The sequence below is a fragment of the Phytophthora sojae genome (assembly GCF_000149755.1).
Source record: "Phytophthora sojae unplaced genomic scaffold PHYSOscaffold_7, whole genome shotgun sequence".
In the NCBI taxonomy this organism is placed as follows: Eukaryota; Oomycota; class Peronosporomycetes; order Peronosporales; family Peronosporaceae; genus Phytophthora; species Phytophthora sojae.
This window is the reverse complement of record NW_009258121.1, coordinates 1214392-1230927: the sequence shown is the minus strand read 5'-3', so window position 1 is coordinate 1230927 and position 16536 is coordinate 1214392. Positions and strand designations below refer to the sequence as shown.

Below are 16536 nucleotides of genomic sequence, written 5' to 3'. Positions count from 1 at the left end.
CAGCAAACTAACCTGCTATTCACATAACCCTAGTGTTTTTTCTACAACCGGGATACAGCAGCCGGCCAGCCGGTCATCCATCACTTACTTCACTATCCCGCCGCGCTGTCCGGCGCTTCAAGGCCCCCGTCTCTCCGTCCCGCCGCTCGCGCCCCGTAGGCGCGCCGCCCATGCGCCGCAATGCCGTCCACGCCCGCTCCCGCCCCTAATGACGCCGCCGCCGCCGCTGTGCCGGACGACGGCCTGGTCTTCCTGCCGCAGGCCTCGCCGGCGCTCGAGCTGCTGTGCGTGGCGCTGTACCTGACGCTGGCGCTCGTGGCCGCCTGCCGCGCGCTGTCGCTGAGCGCGCGCGCCTCGGCCTTCCAGCGCAGCACGTTCCAGCGGCTCATGGTGGCCTTCGCGCTGGCGCGCGGCGCGTCCTTCGTGGCGCAGGGCGTGCCGCGCAACCTGCTGAACCGCGCGGCGCTGTGCCTGTTCTTCAGCCTCGTGCTGTTCCAGACGCTCTTCTGGATCGACATCGCCAACCCCAAGGTCTCGCGCCGCTCGCGCCGCATCTGGGTGGCCTTCATCGTGGCCAACGGCGCCTTCTACGCCGCCGTGCTGGGGCTCTCGCTGCTGCACGAGGCCAAGGTGGCCGAGGCCCAGCACGCGCGCGCGCGGCTCGACCTCTCCGCGCTCTGGACGGGCGTGCTACCCGTGCTCTTCGTGGCCGCCGGCAGCTTCGTCAGCTCGCTCGGGCTGCTCTACTCGACGTGGCAGATGTGCCAGCGCGTGGAGCGCGTGCTGCGGCCCTCGGGCGACGGCCTGCGCCGCCGCCTGGACGAGAAGGTGGAGAAGAAGCTCACGCGCGCGCTGCGCTTCACGATCCTCGTCATGGGCGCGTGCTCGGCGCTCTTCCTGCTGCGCACCATCATCTACATCCAGCGGCCCTTCTCGCACCAGGGCTGCGGCGACATCCACAGCGCCGACGTGTGCGTCGTGGTGGGCTACGCCATCCCGGAGATCGTGCCGTGCGTGCTGTTCCTCGTGCTCATGTGGGAGGTCGAGCCCACGCTCGAGATCCCGTCGCGCCGCAGCCTCAGCTACAACGGCGGCCGCGTCACGTCCGAGTCCACGCCGCTGCTGGACCACGAAGTGCTGCCACGCCCGCTGTTGGTGGCGGCCAAGAAGTTCGCGGACGGCATCGGAGCTGCCTCGAGCCACGCAGTCACGCAGCCCAACTCGCCACCGGGCGGCTACTTGACGCTAGGCCGTCGTCCGAGTCCGCTCTCGCTGGGTCTGGGCAACGGCGTGCTGGACCGCGCCAAGCGGCGACTAGCGCTCGTGGTTCGACAGCATTTAGGTGGTGGACACAAGGAGCAGCAGCCGATGGACAGGTCGGCTCGACTCGATTCAACCAGCAGCGCCGGATCACCAACAGAGATGCAGGACTACGAAAGACAGGCAACGCAGCTGACTGTTTCGGACGGATCATGGGGCTACCACTCGAAATGGCCCGCGCAGGCTGCTTCGACAGTGCCGTGCGCGTGGCTGTCGTTCCAGTGCTTCAACCTGACGCTGCCGTCCAAGTCGTCCGTGAGGTCCTCGTCGTTCGTTGTGCTGCATTTGATGAACGCGGAGACAGGAGCGGTGATGGCTGAGGTTGGCCGCACCGAGGTCTCGCACTCGGAGGACCCGTGCTTCCACATGATGCTGGCCGTTGAAATGCGCGAACACGATCTGCTACGCGCGTCGGTGTACTCGGTCCGCAACCCGAACTCGCTGGACGATCTTGACAGCCAGTGGCTCGTGGGCGACCCGCTCGTCCCGTTGTCGTCGTTTATGACAGGTTCAGCTCCAGCAATCGGACGCGCATCCATCTTCTCGTTGTATTCCCCGTTGTCTCGAACGCAGTCTTCTGGAGAAATTGTTATTCGTTGTGAGGCGGAGGTGAAGGGGCTACATGCTGGAATGTCCACCGACGGGCTGGAACGTATTACACGATCATTCATGTATATTGGAATCAAGAACACAGGCGCCGAGGATGCCTCAACAACTCCCGATGATTCGGGATACTCCGAGATAGCTCAGCAAATGATTCACCTTGCGTCAACCTCCCAACGCTCACAAGGCAAGATGCTGGTGGAAGAAGAGCTGATCGAGAGTGTGTACACGTGGGAAGTCCCGTACCAATTGCTGCAGTTGATCCTGTCGGATTTACTGGTGAAGCTCGATATACTCAAACGCGAGATTGCGCTCGACGATGGCGATGATAGTTCATCGTCAACCCCTTCAAGTCAACTATCGACTCCTAGCGTCGGTGGTTATTCACTCCCCTCGGTGATCCCCGCCTCACCAAGGGCCCTTGGCACCGTGCAAGAAAATGAAATGGGCCACACAGCCCATTCCTCAGAAGACTCCGAGTCGTTGCCGTCCGCAGCCTCAGCATTGAGCTCCTCCTATCAACATGAGAACCGCATTAGACCGGCAACCAGCATCGGTATGCTCTCCGAGATGATCATCCAGATTCAAGACGATGTTATTGAACGTAAGAAGCGAAAGTGGCGCTTGGATCTGGTCAAGACAATGGAGCAGTACATTTCCGAAGTGGAAGACTCGATTTTGCGGTACGGAGCCACCCAGCACGCGGGGCTCACGTTCAAGCCCAGCACGATGAAAGCAGACGCCGATCTTCGCTTCCTGGCGCTTAACCTCCATCAGCAGCTGATGACGGTCGGCAATGCAGCTCCCACGTCGGAAAACGACGTCCGGTATGGCGACGAGACAAGTGCTGCGCGCTACGCTCGCCTCGTGAACTCGTTCGTTGGCGCGCTCATGTCTTCGCCATTGCACGTGTCGGGAGAATCCAGCGTGAATGGACGACAGACCGATCTCGATTCCGTGCAGTTTATCGACGACGATATCAATGACGAAGATGAAGTCGCTTCATCTCCGCCTCCCGGTGAATTGCCGCTGGAACCTGTCGAGGCGCTACGTCGGCGCGTGATTTCGTTTGATTCTGCCGAGACGATTGTCAACAAGGGAGCTGCTGGCCAGGATGTGGCTGTTCCATCGGAGCAGCGGAAGCTGGCAGAAACTCTCGTGGCGATGGGGATCACCGAGGAGGAGTTCCAGAGCATCTACGGACTGGACGATAACGTCGACTCTTCGGATGTCATGGACGTCGTCGCTGATCTAACTCCGTTCGGTTCGTATATCGATGAACTGAAGATCTCAGTACCCCCGAGCAGTGATGGATCACCAGAGAACTCACAGTCAAGTGTCCAGCTGAGGAAAGCATCAATGTCGATTGATACGAACGCTAGATCCCGCCCTCCCTTTTACAAACACAGGATGTACGGTACAACCACAGTTGGAGCCTTTGCGGCGCACGTGTACGGGTTCAAGAGTGGCGGGGTGCGGCAGATGCGTGAAGAGCTGGAGAGGCTTCATGCGCGCTTAGTGAAGGAAGCCCAGGCGAGCTCGGACCTTACGATGGACGCGTTGGAACGCAAGTACAACGAGCTCAAGTGGGACGTAGAGCGCCGCCTTGAAGTCGCATTTTGCCAGGCGATGAGTGCGCTGGTCACGTGCTTCCAGCAGACGCTGTACGTGCACACGCACGACCACCGGGACTTTGGGCCTTACCCTCTAAAAGCTTGCGGCATCGACTACCTGGAGATGCTCACGAGGGTTGGCTTCCTGTTTTCGGTTGAAAGTCTTTTATCTACGTATGGCAACGAGCTTGGAATGCTTGGCGATACGGAGGCAGCAGTCAAGGAGCTTGGGAGGGTTCACATCAAGCTGAGGCCTGTGAAGTCCCCGCGCGCTGCTGCTTTCCGCGTCTCCATCACGTCTGGCCCCTCGGGTATCGTCATCGAGCTTCCTATCATCACGCGTCGCGCCAGCGAGTTTCCGGATCGAAGTATGCACCGCGTCCCGGGCCAGGACGCAGTTTCAGGCGCCATTTACTTGTCTCTATCGACGCCGGAGCAGAAGATGCGGGCCAAGTTTCTATTCCAGAAGCCCATCCGAGTGGTGCCGGTGATCTTCTCGCAGGGACTGAACGAGATGCAGACGGTCGCGAACACCGTGGGCAAGGCTTCTCTCCAGAAGGAGATCAATATGGAGTACGTCGTCCAGCTGGAAGCCTACGTCAACAAGTTCGCCGACTGGTGCCTCAAGAAGCAGCGTCGCGACAAGGCCCCCGCTCCGATTTACGATGCCGAGGACCTCGACCGCATCCAGGCCTCCCTCACGGCGCTCACGGTAAGCATCCAGCTCTCGGGCCGGTCCAAGCGGATGTCGATTCTGAGCCTGTCGTCATCCATTGCGCGCTGCGTTGGCGGCGGGCGTGTGACAATGTGCAAATCGGCCAAGGACCGGACTTCCATGTCAATCACCCTCGAGGAAGCCAACTTGCTGGTGCGTTCGCATGGACTGGTGGCCGACGACATGGGGGCCTTCACCAAGCTACTCCGCACGTACGGCGTTCGACGCGAAAACGCTCGCAAGAACATTGGCAAGGCGCAGTACTGCTTCAGCGCGCTGCAGAACTACATGCTGCCGCAGGACTACCAGTGCCCGCCTGGTACAGGGGGCGGAAGTCGCGCGTATTCGTAGAATACAGAGGTGGCGAGCTGTGAACTGGAACCATGGGCGCGGGGCAACTGAAGGGTGTAATTTACGTTTTCGATTTTTTTAACAGACAAGGGCTACGTGATACGAAGGGGACGGTGGGCTGGCTAACTGACACTACCTACACTTATTGCCGCAGCGTCAAGATGTCCTGCATCGACATGGTGCGAGTGCTGCGCTGGACCTCCTGAGTTGGCGTGAGTTGCGACGTCATGTCACGCTTGAAGGCTGTGAGGAGGGAGGCGTCGACAAGCAGGTTCAATGATGGCATGGGTGGCGCTGACGCTGACGGTACGCTTGTCGGAGCAGGAGCAGCCGCAGCAGCGATGCTTGGCGGTGTCCACGAGTCGCAGGTTTTGAGGCGCGCGTTCGTCGAGAAGGCAAAGCTGGTCTCTTTGTTGGGGCTCACGCGCTGCAGGTCGAGGTTAAAGCTGTGCATGGTAGACGGGGGCGTCATGAGCGGCGCTGCCGGAGAGAACGGAGGCGGGATCGCGGCCGTCGATTGCGCTGCCATCGGCGCTGCGTGTGTCATGAAGTCATTTTCATCGACGTCGGACATACGTTCGTCGTCGTCGGAGATGGTCGTGGTGGCGTTCGAGAGCGTGGGGGACGAGCACCAGGATCCGGACCGCACCGCCGACAGCTTGGAGTGTGTTGCAATCGACTGCAGACCGATCTGCGGCATCTTCACCTGCAGCAGACGCTTGGCGCTGGCGCCGCGGAGACTGGACGCGTTGGGGTGCAGCACCGCAGTAGGCAGCGACTCGCCCTCCTTCTCGAGCTTGCGTCGCAGGTTCTCCATGGCTTCCTGGCGGATCCGCTCGACGTTCTTCTCGCTGCGGAAGCCCAGGTAGGGCCAGCGCCGGATGCCGAGCGAGCGGCAGACGCGGATGAGCGTGCGGCTGCTGATGCCGAGGTCCTCGGCGGCTTTCTTGGCCGTGCAGGTGAAGAGCTCGGCCAGCACGTCGAAGGACAAGGTCTTGATGCCGTGTCTGGTGTGGACGCGCACGACGTACGACGCGTAGGACGCTGCCAGCGAGCTGCTCTTGTGGCGCGCCATGCTGGGCAAGGACGGGAACGACGCCGTGGGCAGTGCGATCGAGTGCACCGAAGGTAAGGGGCTGGCCATCGTAAGAAAGAGGGAGGGACTCGGAAGCTGTGGTCGAGTGGGTGGGTGGACGCTGGAACTACCAGAGGAGACCGCGCGTCTTCTTGGTGTTGATCTGCCACGGCAAATTCGAAAGTGGGTGGGCCACTTGGCCGGTGGATTTGGAGGCGAGGCTAAGAACGGTGGCGCGGCGCGACATGCGTGAGGAGGAGTGGGGACAGACCGAGGAACAATGCAACTGCTCGCTGGAAGATGGAAGAACCTGGAGCGCGGCCCGCTTGGCATGGCGCTCAGCGGTAACCGCAGGGCCGTCTACGCCACTCTTCCCCCTGGTACGTCTTTCCAGCCTTCCCCTGGGTTTGGTCGCCAAACTGTGCCGAACGTGACGCACGCGTCGCCGCTGTCTTTCGACGGAACTCGCACGGAAGCCGGGCGCCGCGTCGTCGCACTGAAATGCCGGTCAACGTTAAACCTGCCTCGAGGAAGGGGTCTCCACCGGCACGCGCAATTGTGTGGAAGCCGCGCTGACACGTTGAGCCCGTCCGCCCGTTCGTTCCGACTTGCGGGTGGTAGTCAGCACGAGGAGCCAGTCGCGGTAATTTCAGTCTCAGCTCGACTACCCAAAGGGCATTGAAGACGGGGCTCTGGGTGGACAACAGCGGGAGGCCTGTCCCTCTCGCTGAGTCCGCTTGGCGGATCGCGCGTTCAGCGCGAGCGTTTGGTCGAGCCGCTACGTAGCGGGCTGGCGTCAGGGCGCCGATAACGGAGAATTTGGTGGTCGATACTCTCGCGAGCTGATTCAACGGCGCACTATCACCGCGCTTACGAGCGACTCGAGCGACCCATTCATGGGATATCGACCGGCCGGCCGGTCGCGTCCGACGCAACGAGAAGTTCGCAACCCATCGGCTAGCGGCACTAAATGCTAGCTAGCCTGGCTGCCGGCCTGGTGAAGTGGTGGTATACTCGAGTTGCAGGTAGTACTAAGGTGATCTCCACGTAGTAAAGTACTGTATACTTCCCGAGTGTATGAAGATCAGGGGCCTCGTCTGGCCGATCCGACTTGTGCTAATGCTACCAACGCGCTCTCAAACACGAACCGGCAAGTCGCCCATAGAAACGAATTCTTAGTCGAGAGGCGAAAATCACAATAATGGAAGGAGTCCACAAGAGCAGAAAGCAGATCAAAAGCGTATGCGTTCAGACGATAGCAGACCTCGTGGACCCGTAGGTCACGCCGATCGAGGCGACACCGGCAGACTCGACGTCGAAGATGGAACAAATGAGGCCGAGGTGGCGGATTTGGCAGGCCCAAGTCGGGGGGACGTTGCACCCGAGTTGCCTCGGACAGGGCGATCCTCGTACCCTGCTCTAGCAACCGAAGTATATCAACACCAAGCAGCTGCTACTCGAGCACCGTAAGTGAGCGTGAGTCGCTGCGTTGCAGTGTAAGCAACCATGGAACGCGAACGAGGGTCATGCTCAAGTGAGTGCAGGTAGAGGCGCCACCACTCCGCCCGACTTGTACGTAGCGATTCATGTGGCTTCTTCCAAAGCAAACCATGTTCAGTCACTTCCCCCGGGAAAGTTTTCCGTCCTTCTGAACGACACGAAATTCTTCAAGCACTTTGGACCGCGATCGACAAGAATCATCAGCCGGCGTCGCCAAGCCGGTGCTCGGGTCTGCGTTCGCGGCGGCGACGCACTTTGCCTCATTGTCTTCCGCTCTCGGCTTCGTGACGACGGAACATGAACAAGAAGAACAAAACCTCGTGGAAAAACTTCACCTGCTTTCAAGGACCACCCCAGCTTCACCCCAGCTCCAGTTCCTCCGTCGAGCTTAGTCCTACGCAAAACAGACACAGGCCAGACAGAGTCACCTGGTTGCTGTAGACCGCGTGCAAGCAGATCACCGGCTTGGACGTGACTCCCGTGACGCCTTAAGTCACAGAAATTGTCGGCCGCTCTTGACAGCGTCAAACATTTCTCCGCCCATGAGGCGCCTGCAGGCCGCAACCTGTGCTCTCACTTGCTCTCACTTGCTCTCTCTGTATTACTCGTACACTGTGGCCTCTCCTTCTCTCCTCTTAGAGCGCGCCCAGGCCGACGCCTTCGAAGCCGGCGCCCGAGATCTCCATGGCCTCGGCCGCTGCCGACTCGTCCTGCACTCGGCTCGCGCGTCCTCCCGCGCTCTTCTGCTGCTTCTTGAGCTTGGGCGACTTGGCCGGCCGCGTCACGTTCTGCCCCAGCCAATAAACGTTTAAGAAATAATTAGGTCTACCCCAATATATAAGAAAAAAATGACGCCATATCTGCTGCGTACGATGGACACGCCCAGCTTCTTGCAGAGCGCCTCGGCCTCCGCCCACTTGAGCACGCCGTACTCGAGGCACCACTTCTGCGCCATGCGGCTGTCGGGCCGCTGCTGCAGCAGACTCTCGTAGAACACGCGGTCCGCGAAACCCTGCGCCAGCACAGGACAATAAAAAATAATAACATGTTAGAATATATATTATAGCGACGGCGAGCGCGGCCAGGCGGCGGCCAGGCGACGGCCAAGCACGGCCAGGCATGGCCAGGCGCCAGACGTACGGGCGACGGCGTGGGGTGCTTCTGGCCGGGCTTGCGGTTGGCCTCCAGCTCCTTGGACCACTCCTCCTCCTCGATCATCTTTCTCCTATTTTCGTAGACTAAAGTGATGGCGACGGTTGGATTTGCGACGAATTTTGATTGAAAAAATATTTTTTAGCAGGCCATTTTTTTACTTTTTGTAGGGGGGGGGGGGGGTTGGATGACGAAACCTGTCCGCGACGGTCATCAAGAGCGACAGCGCGGCGCGTGCATGTAACGAGGAGTTTGATGGTCGCGTGTTGTCTGGTGTGGCGAGCGCGTTCGTTGGTGCTCCCGTTGATTCGAAGGTTAAGTCGTTGCTGCGCTCAGACTGCGGCGCTGCTGGGCCAGTAGTCCCCGGTGCTGCGTTCAGCATGGACGCCCACGAACGGAAGTGATACGACTTGACGTCTCAGCTGGACTGCCTGCCACTCACTCACTGAGTCAACGGGCGATGCCCGCACGAAAGATATTTGAGGCGCGTTGGCTTCGCATGAGCTAATGCAGGCCTCGAGAAGCGAAATAGGAACGAGCAGCTACTGTCGGTGATGATCGCTCCAGTGGAGCGGAGTACTTGCTGGCTAGACTTTCGCCTTGGTGGATATCGCATAGAGTGACGCCTTGGAGAGGACTCCCATACTGAAGCCAGCGCCGACCAGAACGCCAGCGCTCGATTGGCTTTCTTCCGGTTCCCCAACGGGTTGCGCGGACGAAACCTTACTACGGAATCCTACCGTTGGCTTCCTACGACGGCCAACGAGAAACTGCAGCCTACGTCTTCGACTGGAAATTCACGACTGAACTGCTTGCCAGCACGCGTTGCCGTCGCGAAACGGGTGCTGAATCGGCTAAAGACGCTCGCTTTCGACTGCCAATCCGCATGAGATCATCGCCTTGGGGTCAAGTTTCTAGCATTGGTATGATTCCACTCCGCGGGTTTTAGAAGAATTCACTATCATCGATACACTAACGACGAAAATGTGGTATATTGATGTCACTTAGGCTCACCTGGCGACTACAATGTATGTACGTTCAAAGGAGAAGCTCGCTCGGTTGGATAAACACCTGCGCTTAAGCGCCCACGACGGTCGAGTTCGAGGCCGAGCCGTCCGTAGCTGCGGGGGCCGTGGTCGGGGGAGCAGTGGTCGCCGTCAGCGACGCGCAGGTCGAAGAGAAGCCGTTGGCGTACTCGTACACGTTGAGCACCAGGCCGCTCGTCGGCACCGTCAGCTCGCAGTTGGGCGGGTTGAGCGAGATGATGGTCTCGATCATGCTCTCGCACGCGGTGGACGCGCACATGAGTTTGTACTGAGCGGTGGTGGGCAGCGAGGTGGCCGTCAGCATGGAGTAGCCCGAGTCCTTGGAGCACTGCGTGAAGGACGACTTGGACAGGATGCTCACGAGAGCGACGTAGGCGGCGGTCTGCTGGGTCGTCGTGCAGGTCGTGGCGTTGACGGAGCCAACAAGAGCGGCGACGGTCGCGGCGAGAACGGCGGTGAACTTCATCTTGGTGGAGAGTGGTGGAGTATGGATGACAAGGCAAATTGCAGAATGGACGAGTGGGGCGGGGCAGTGGAGTGTGAGCCTGTGACTTAACTGGCAGCCTGCCAGTGCCAGTGGCAAGGTTTCACTGTAATAATCGCCCCTCAACTCGATGGTTCAAAGTATCGGCTCAACGTAAACGCTTGCGGCCTCGCAATATCTATGAGTGACGTGATTCTCTTCAGTTGGCGGCGTCTGACCGCTTGTAGCGTATTCTACTCCTGCTTCACAGGCCCGAATCCCACAGCTACTTGCTGTTGTGACCGCATTTCCTCGCCACCGAACAGGTCTGGACTAAGCGTCTGCTCGCCATAGAGCGCCATCAACGCTTGATGATCAACCACACCGCTGCACCATGGATAGATTGAAAGTCAACTGGACGGGCTTGGTACATGTACATGTATCCGTTCCCCCGTCTCAGTACACTCGTTGACTAACTTACTTGAGAGGATCAATCCTACCCTCTGCAACTTGCATCAGACGCTACACTCCATGACATGGTCCATGCATGCTGACGGGATCCATCATGAAGCAGTTTCGCGCCGTGGTGCAAGGCCTGTTGTCTACCTTTGGACCATTGTCCCACCATTCTGCCCAAACTGCTGCTTGGAATCGGGTTAACACTGTTATCTAGCTACTGGTTGCCCTGGTGGGTACTCTGAAGGACAGACTAGCTACCACTAAAAGACTATGGTGAGTACACGTAGCGACTGTTTCAGGTAGAGTGCCTTGCAACACTGTTAACCAATATCCTAACCAAGGAGTGATACCAATCCGCTACCGGTATGTTCAAACATCTATGGCCCCAAGTTTTCCTCTACGCCACAAAAACGAAGCAGAATCTGAAACAAACAAGCTATTAGTACTACGGCAACTCGACACGTACCATCTCGAAATGACATGTAAGTTACATGGAGTAGAAATCACGCGATAACTAAACAAAAATATTCTTTCAAATAGCCTTATAAAGGCCCAAACAGCAAACGGTTATACGTCTGATACCAGCTCTTTACCGAGTCGTTTAAGTGAAAACGATACATCTTGGCGACTGAGGCTGCTTACAGCGACGCGCACGTGGACGAGAAGCCGTTGGCGTACGAGTAGACGTTGAGCACCAGGCCGCTCGTGGGCACGGTCAGCTCGCAGTCGGGCGGGTTCAGCGACACGATCTTGGTGATCATGGTGTTGCACGCCGTGGACGCGCACATGAGCTTGTACTGCGCCGTCGTGGGCAGCGCCGTGGCCGTGAGCATCGAGTAGCCCGAGTCCGTCGCGCACTGGTTGAAGGACGAGTCCGAGAGGATGCTCACCAAAGCCACGTACGCGGCGGTCTGCTGCGACGAGGTGCACGTGGTGGCCGAGGTGGAGCCGACGAGCGCGGCGACGGTGGCGGCGAACAGAGCGCGGAAGTTCATCTTGGAGGTGGTGGAGTGGGGTGGAGTGGGGTGTGGGTGACAGAGCAAATTGCACAATGGCGAGTGCGGTGGCTGCGGTAGACTGTGTCCTGTTGACTCGGAGGCGGCTGCATGGGTTAACGTGTTGCCGTGGCTGTGCGAACGGCGAAGCTTTCCGCTGTCGGCGACTGCCGAAAGGTGCACAACTTGACTGGCGTTGTACGGGTGCAACTTGTATCCGTGCTCGGAGACCAAGAGAGGGGCGAGCATCTGGTCCATGCAATGTAGATGGACGAGAGAAGCGTCTCGCGGGATCCGCTCGGCCTGGCTGTGAGCGTCCACTGCGCAGAGACACTGGCATGCTTCTTTCGCGAGTCGCCAGGATGTTGTTCGCGGACACGAAGGAGACGACAACGCGCAATGCGAATACGGAGACGACAACGCGCAGTGCGAATACGTGTACTGTACAGTCCACGATGGTCATCTTGCCAGCATCTCGAGTTCAACCTGGTTGTGGAGCAGCAGACTGCCTCATGCATAGATGGCGACTATTTGACTGCAGGGATCTACGCTGGCGAGGAGGCCACGCGCTGCCCGCGGGGATGGGTGTCCCAGGTCAGTTTCTTGCATTGCCCGCAGCCGCTGCGCTTCACGGCATGAGCGCGGACAAGTTCATTACATGTACCTAAAGTACCTTTTGCCTGAGGATCTGCTGGAAGCAGTGCCGCGAACTGACAGGATACATGCCACTCTACACCATTTCTCACCCTACTTGTACTGGCTGGAGACGAGCACCGCGCACGTCTTTAGGAGTGGATACCGGCAGCTTTGGGTCAACACATTTGATCACTCGTGAGACTGCCTCGACACAATATATACGACGTTGCTGCTTGAAGGGATCCGTTGCCTACACTCCACGACAAAAAGTTATGGACCTCCAAAAGTGGCTGTAACTTCGTCAATTTTTATCGTTTTAAGGTGCGGTTTGGACTAGTGTTGCAGAACACGCTGATAAAGATCTGCACGTTGCTAACACGCGCGCTTTTGCGCTTCTTCAGGTAGCTCACATACAAATCACTGGTTCTGCCCAGGTGACAAAACTTATGGACAGCTAATCCCCATATAAAATCCTATATTAACCAAACCCCTTACAAATGATACGACTTGGACTTTGTATGGGGCGACAAAGGAACCAGCCTGACGGCGATACTCGCGACGTTAGACAAAGATCTGATGGCATTATATGGCTCAGTACTAAGGTAGAGTGGAGAAATCATGGGTTCCTTTGTCGCCCCATACAAAGTCCAAGTCGTATCATTTGTAAGGGTTTTTGGTTAATATAGGATTATGTATGGGGATTAGCTGTCCATAAGTTTTGTCACCTGGGCAGAACCAGTGATTTGTATGTGAGCTACCTGAAGAAGCGCAAAAGCGCGCGTGTTAGCAACGTGCAGATCTTTATCAGCGTGTTCTGCAACTCTAGTCCAAACCGCACCTTAAAACGATAAAAATTGACGAAGTTACAGCCACTTTTGGTGGTGTCCATATCTTTTTGTCGTGGAGTGTAACGCCTCGATGTTCGCGCTAACTGGGGTGAAAGGATGGATGCAGCCAACCCAGCCGCCGGCTACAGTGCAGATGATACCGGCTGGGTACAGTAGCCTACACAGCTGCTCATCGCCGAAGCAGGCACTCTCGGTGGCTGTAGGTTAGTACAGTCGGATCTGCGGTTAGCGACTATCGCCATCGATAAGTAGCGAGAGCATCATAGACAGCGCACAGTAGAGCAGGGGAGAAGGAGCGGTTCTGCTCTTCCGGCTCGGCAGATAAGAGCAAATACTAATCTTCTCTGCCCCATTGACTAAAAGGTCGAAAGCTCGTTGCGGTTTGTGCTTCACATGATTTCACATCTACAGGATTGTTCATGTACCGTCCCAAAATCGGTATTTCCATCAAGCGAAGCGAGGTGCAAATTATGTTTTTTCACCCGGGGATCCGAGGAACTTCGGATCTGAGGGCCCAGCGGTTTTTACTCCGCCACATCGCACAGAGTAGTTATAGATAGGTAGTCGTTCTTGATCGTCTCGACCGGCCAGTCGCGCTTTCACCTGCTCGGACACAAGCGGCATTCCGGCGGCCAAGACACGAGCGCTGCGGCTCGATCAATCGCCCGCGCTTCGATTCGACACCCACCACACCACTCCCTAGGCAGCCTCACCTCGGCTCATTACATGACCCTCACCGAGGCTCGCCTCATTAATCAAGAACGGCCACCTTTGCCCCCCCCCAACGTGCTTTCGTATCGCCGCAGGAAGGAAATCGAATCTGATTGGTTGTCTCACTTCAACTTGATGCGACTCGTATCTTTTTTCGGTGATCGATACTCATTTGGCAATGAGCTACTGTAGTGGCGGTATGACTCATACCGTATGAGATCTCGATCTCCTCGCTCCACTAGAGTGATAGCGTACTAGTACACATGTACAGTTGCACCATTCAGCTATTGTGGAACTTACTCTTGATCTCTTCATGCAGTCCAGCGATGGTGTTGCCGATCAATCGAGCATGTAACGAGGCGCCGACATCAACGAGCACGTCGATGTAGAGTCGCTCGTGCAGTTGATCGCTATAATAGGCTGCAAGCAAGCCCAGTTAAGTCGCAGTCAGGTAGGTTCCGCGATATGATCTCGGCGATCACTTCGAGACACGCAGTCGATGCGTGGGTCGCTCGCCTCCGATAAGATGCTCGTGAGTCCAGGCGCATGGCCAGTGTCGCGAGTCGCTTTGTCGGACCGGTTTGGGGCCGGCCGCCGCTGTATTGGAGTAGTAAGTGCTGCCTGTGCTTATAGGTTTATGGGGCACAAATAGCAAGGAGATCACTAAGCAAAATGCAATAAGTGTTCCTTACGACCTGTGTGGTCCTTTTAAGCAAAATTCACGACTGACCTTCCTTCTACTCCTAACTCTTCCTCTCTACCTCTCCAGATCCTTGCGTTTCAGTGCCTTCGGGTGACTCCGTTCCCGCTCACCCCTCCCAAAGACTTGATCCGTTTACCTTGACGGCCCTCAAAGCCGCCCAACATGCCATCCGTCCCCGAAGTCCCGCCACGACACTGCGAGGCACATCATCCCTCCAAGATACCTCTGGGTAGCGGCCCACGGGTCTCCACCTTCGAGACAACCCGACCCACGGCCCACTACTTCTCGCCCGTGACCACAGCAGATGGACGAACTCAGGCACTCATCGTCGCCCACGCAGAGTTGGAACGGTCCGAGCCGTTCCGACTCGGGACATCCTCCCCGACTGCATCTCGGCGTCCTCGCCGAGCGCACGCAGCTTGATCCACTTCTCTCCTTACTTGCCAGGCCCTCCGTTCGGCCTGCAATCCACTTCGCGTCCGCACCTGCACTCTCGGCGCATTTCCCCCGCCGTCCATCCTCCAAAATGCCTCACTTAGACGCTCAGCCTGCTCCTGCTCCTCGAGAGCCGCGCACCACGCAGCGTAGCCCTCCGTGGCCATAGTCAGCGGCGAACACTCGCCCGCCGACGCCTCGTACAACCTCCACAACTTACTGGTTATGCATACCAGCGCAACCCAAACATTCACCACCAGCAACCAGTAGTTAGTCACTATTGCATGCTCGCCCTCCTCGGAAGCGAACCAGCAATCAAAGACCACGACTACAGCGAACACGCCGGCCACGCCCTGGCAGATCCACTCGAAGACTTCGTAGGTGAACAGCACGGCGTAGAACGCCGAGAACGGGATCAGGGACGTCAGCGTCCATACCACCTTGGCGACCGAACGGCCAGACTCCAGACTCGCGCCCGTGCAGTACTTGGAACACGCCTTCCGTCCCGACGCGCAAGTCTCAGGTAAGAAGACGCACCACCACTCGTGGAGGGCGTCAAGCCACTTGTAGAGCAACCTCCCCAGCCTGTCTTCATGCTCGCCCTTGGACTCCAGCACAACCAACGGGGTGGTCAGCAGGGCCTCGTAACACTTCCACACGCGAGTTCGGAGCGGCTGCATTTGCACGGCAGGCCCACGGACATACCTGCAGTAGCGCATGACGTATAACTTGGCCAGCACGCTCCACTTCAGGGCGAAGTCGACGAACACAGCGGCGATCCGTGAGCCGATGCTTCGCAGGGGGCCCGTAACCGTCCACGACACTGCTCCAGCAGTGAGCCACGCCAGCTCCCAGCGACGCTCCACTGCAACTTGACAAGCTGCCTCAGCAGCGACCACCACTATTGCCGCCAGGCCGTTCACCACCTCCGTCGCCCACTCCATCGTTCCAGCAGCACTAATTCATAATGACGGCCACTTTGACGCCGTCCGAGCCGTCCGCGCGCGCCACTAGCGGCAGCCCTTGGCGGTCACCATCAACCTGCAGAGGCGCAGGGCAGCCAAGGCCCCGTTACTGCCAGCGTCGCTCGCGGGTTCTTCGAAAGTGACCAGCCAGTTGGGCGCCTCTCTCAGACGGTCGCAGTCATCCACAAGGTGAGTCACATTTCGTCAATTCACTTGAAGTCACGTGGTAAGCAGAAGTTGCCGTAGCCGCCCCACTGAAAGTTGCCTCAATCCGCAATTTTCGCCGGGCCGCGCACTCCGCAGTCACCAAGCATCTCTCCGCTCTCTCCCTCGCCTCGCGTCCGTCATGGTTAAGAAGACCAACTCCGACGTCACCGACTTCGACAACCAGGTGGGCAGCCTGGACATGGCCCTCGAGCTCGACGACGAGGGGGACGTCTTCATCGCGCAGCGCGAGTTTTGGGCGCGCCTCCGGACCCGTCTCTCCGTCAACAATGCGTCCCAGGGGCTAGACGTCCTGGACGCCATGGCCATGGACGTCCTGTAGGGTGGCGACGCACGCCGCCTGAACAAGATCCTCGTGATCCTGCCGCACCCCGACCAGATGCAGGCCGGCGAGCCTGCCGAGCACTCCGTCCTGTCGATCCCGCTGCCGCCGTTGGTGCCCACGCCAGAGTCGACGTCACCGCCGCCGCGTCCATCGACAGGAACCAGATCGTCGCCACGGACGTCTTCCAAGACGAGACCGCCATCGAAGAAGAAACAGAAGGCCGCGGCCAAGAAGAAGGCCGAGGCCTACGACTTCCGGTTGCCGACGACGGCGCCCGCGCGACTGAAGATCGACCTGGCCGCACTTGCGCAGCGCCCCTTCAGCAAGGGCCTCGCTCCGTTCCGCTTGGCGTACCCCTGGCGCAAACAGCGGTGCTGGTAGCCGCCATCCGAGTAT

At 58.4% G+C, this 16536-nt stretch overlaps 7 protein-coding genes across 7 annotated transcripts; 2 read left to right on the top strand and 5 right to left on the bottom strand.

Annotated features, from left to right (window-relative positions):
* Positions 1–180: 180 nt before the first annotated feature.
* Positions 181–4602, top strand: PHYSODRAFT_515366 (hypothetical protein; the record flags this gene model as incomplete). The annotated part of the gene is made up of 4 exons (XM_009533899.1): positions 181–1376; positions 1440–2352; positions 2452–3138; positions 3268–4602. The coding sequence occupies 4 exons, from the start codon at positions 181–183 to the stop codon at positions 4600–4602; spliced, it is 4131 nt and encodes a 1376-aa protein (XP_009532194.1).
* Positions 4603–4744: 142 nt separating this feature from the next.
* PHYSODRAFT_515934 (hypothetical protein) lies at positions 4745–5746 on the bottom strand (the record flags this gene model as incomplete). The annotated part of the gene is made up of 2 exons (XM_009533898.1): positions 4745–4913; positions 4962–5746. 2 exons carry the CDS (start codon positions 5744–5746, stop codon positions 4745–4747), a joined length of 954 nt encoding a protein of 317 aa, XP_009532193.1.
* A 2066-nt stretch (positions 5747–7812) lies between these two features.
* PHYSODRAFT_317246 (hypothetical protein) lies at positions 7813–8395 on the bottom strand (the record flags this gene model as incomplete). The annotated part of the gene is made up of 3 exons (XM_009533897.1): positions 7813–7965; positions 8049–8189; positions 8318–8395. The coding sequence occupies 3 exons, from the start codon at positions 8393–8395 to the stop codon at positions 7813–7815; spliced, it is 372 nt and encodes a 123-aa protein (XP_009532192.1).
* A 1011-nt stretch (positions 8396–9406) lies between these two features.
* Positions 9407–9841, bottom strand: SOJ1D (elicitin; the record flags this gene model as incomplete). The annotated part of the gene is made up of 1 exon (XM_009533896.1): positions 9407–9841. One exon carries the CDS (start codon positions 9839–9841, stop codon positions 9407–9409), a length of 435 nt encoding a protein of 144 aa, XP_009532191.1.
* Positions 9842–10801: 960 nt separating this feature from the next.
* Positions 10802–11333, bottom strand: PHYSODRAFT_286885 (hypothetical protein). The gene has a single exon (XM_009533895.1). It carries the CDS (start codon positions 11290–11292, stop codon positions 10936–10938), a length of 357 nt encoding a protein of 118 aa, XP_009532190.1. The 5' UTR covers positions 11293–11333; the 3' UTR covers positions 10802–10935.
* A 3171-nt stretch (positions 11334–14504) lies between these two features.
* PHYSODRAFT_515655 (hypothetical protein) lies at positions 14505–15569 on the bottom strand (the record flags this gene model as incomplete). The annotated part of the gene is made up of 1 exon (XM_009533894.1): positions 14505–15569. The coding sequence occupies one exon, from the start codon at positions 15567–15569 to the stop codon at positions 14505–14507; it is 1065 nt and encodes a 354-aa protein (XP_009532189.1).
* Positions 15570–15936: 367 nt separating this feature from the next.
* On the top strand, positions 15937–16521 carry PHYSODRAFT_336350 (hypothetical protein; the record flags this gene model as incomplete). Its single annotated transcript, XM_009533893.1, has 2 exons — positions 15937–16128; positions 16165–16521. 2 exons carry the CDS (start codon positions 15937–15939, stop codon positions 16519–16521), a joined length of 549 nt encoding a protein of 182 aa, XP_009532188.1.
* Positions 16522–16536: the final 15 nt, after the last annotated feature.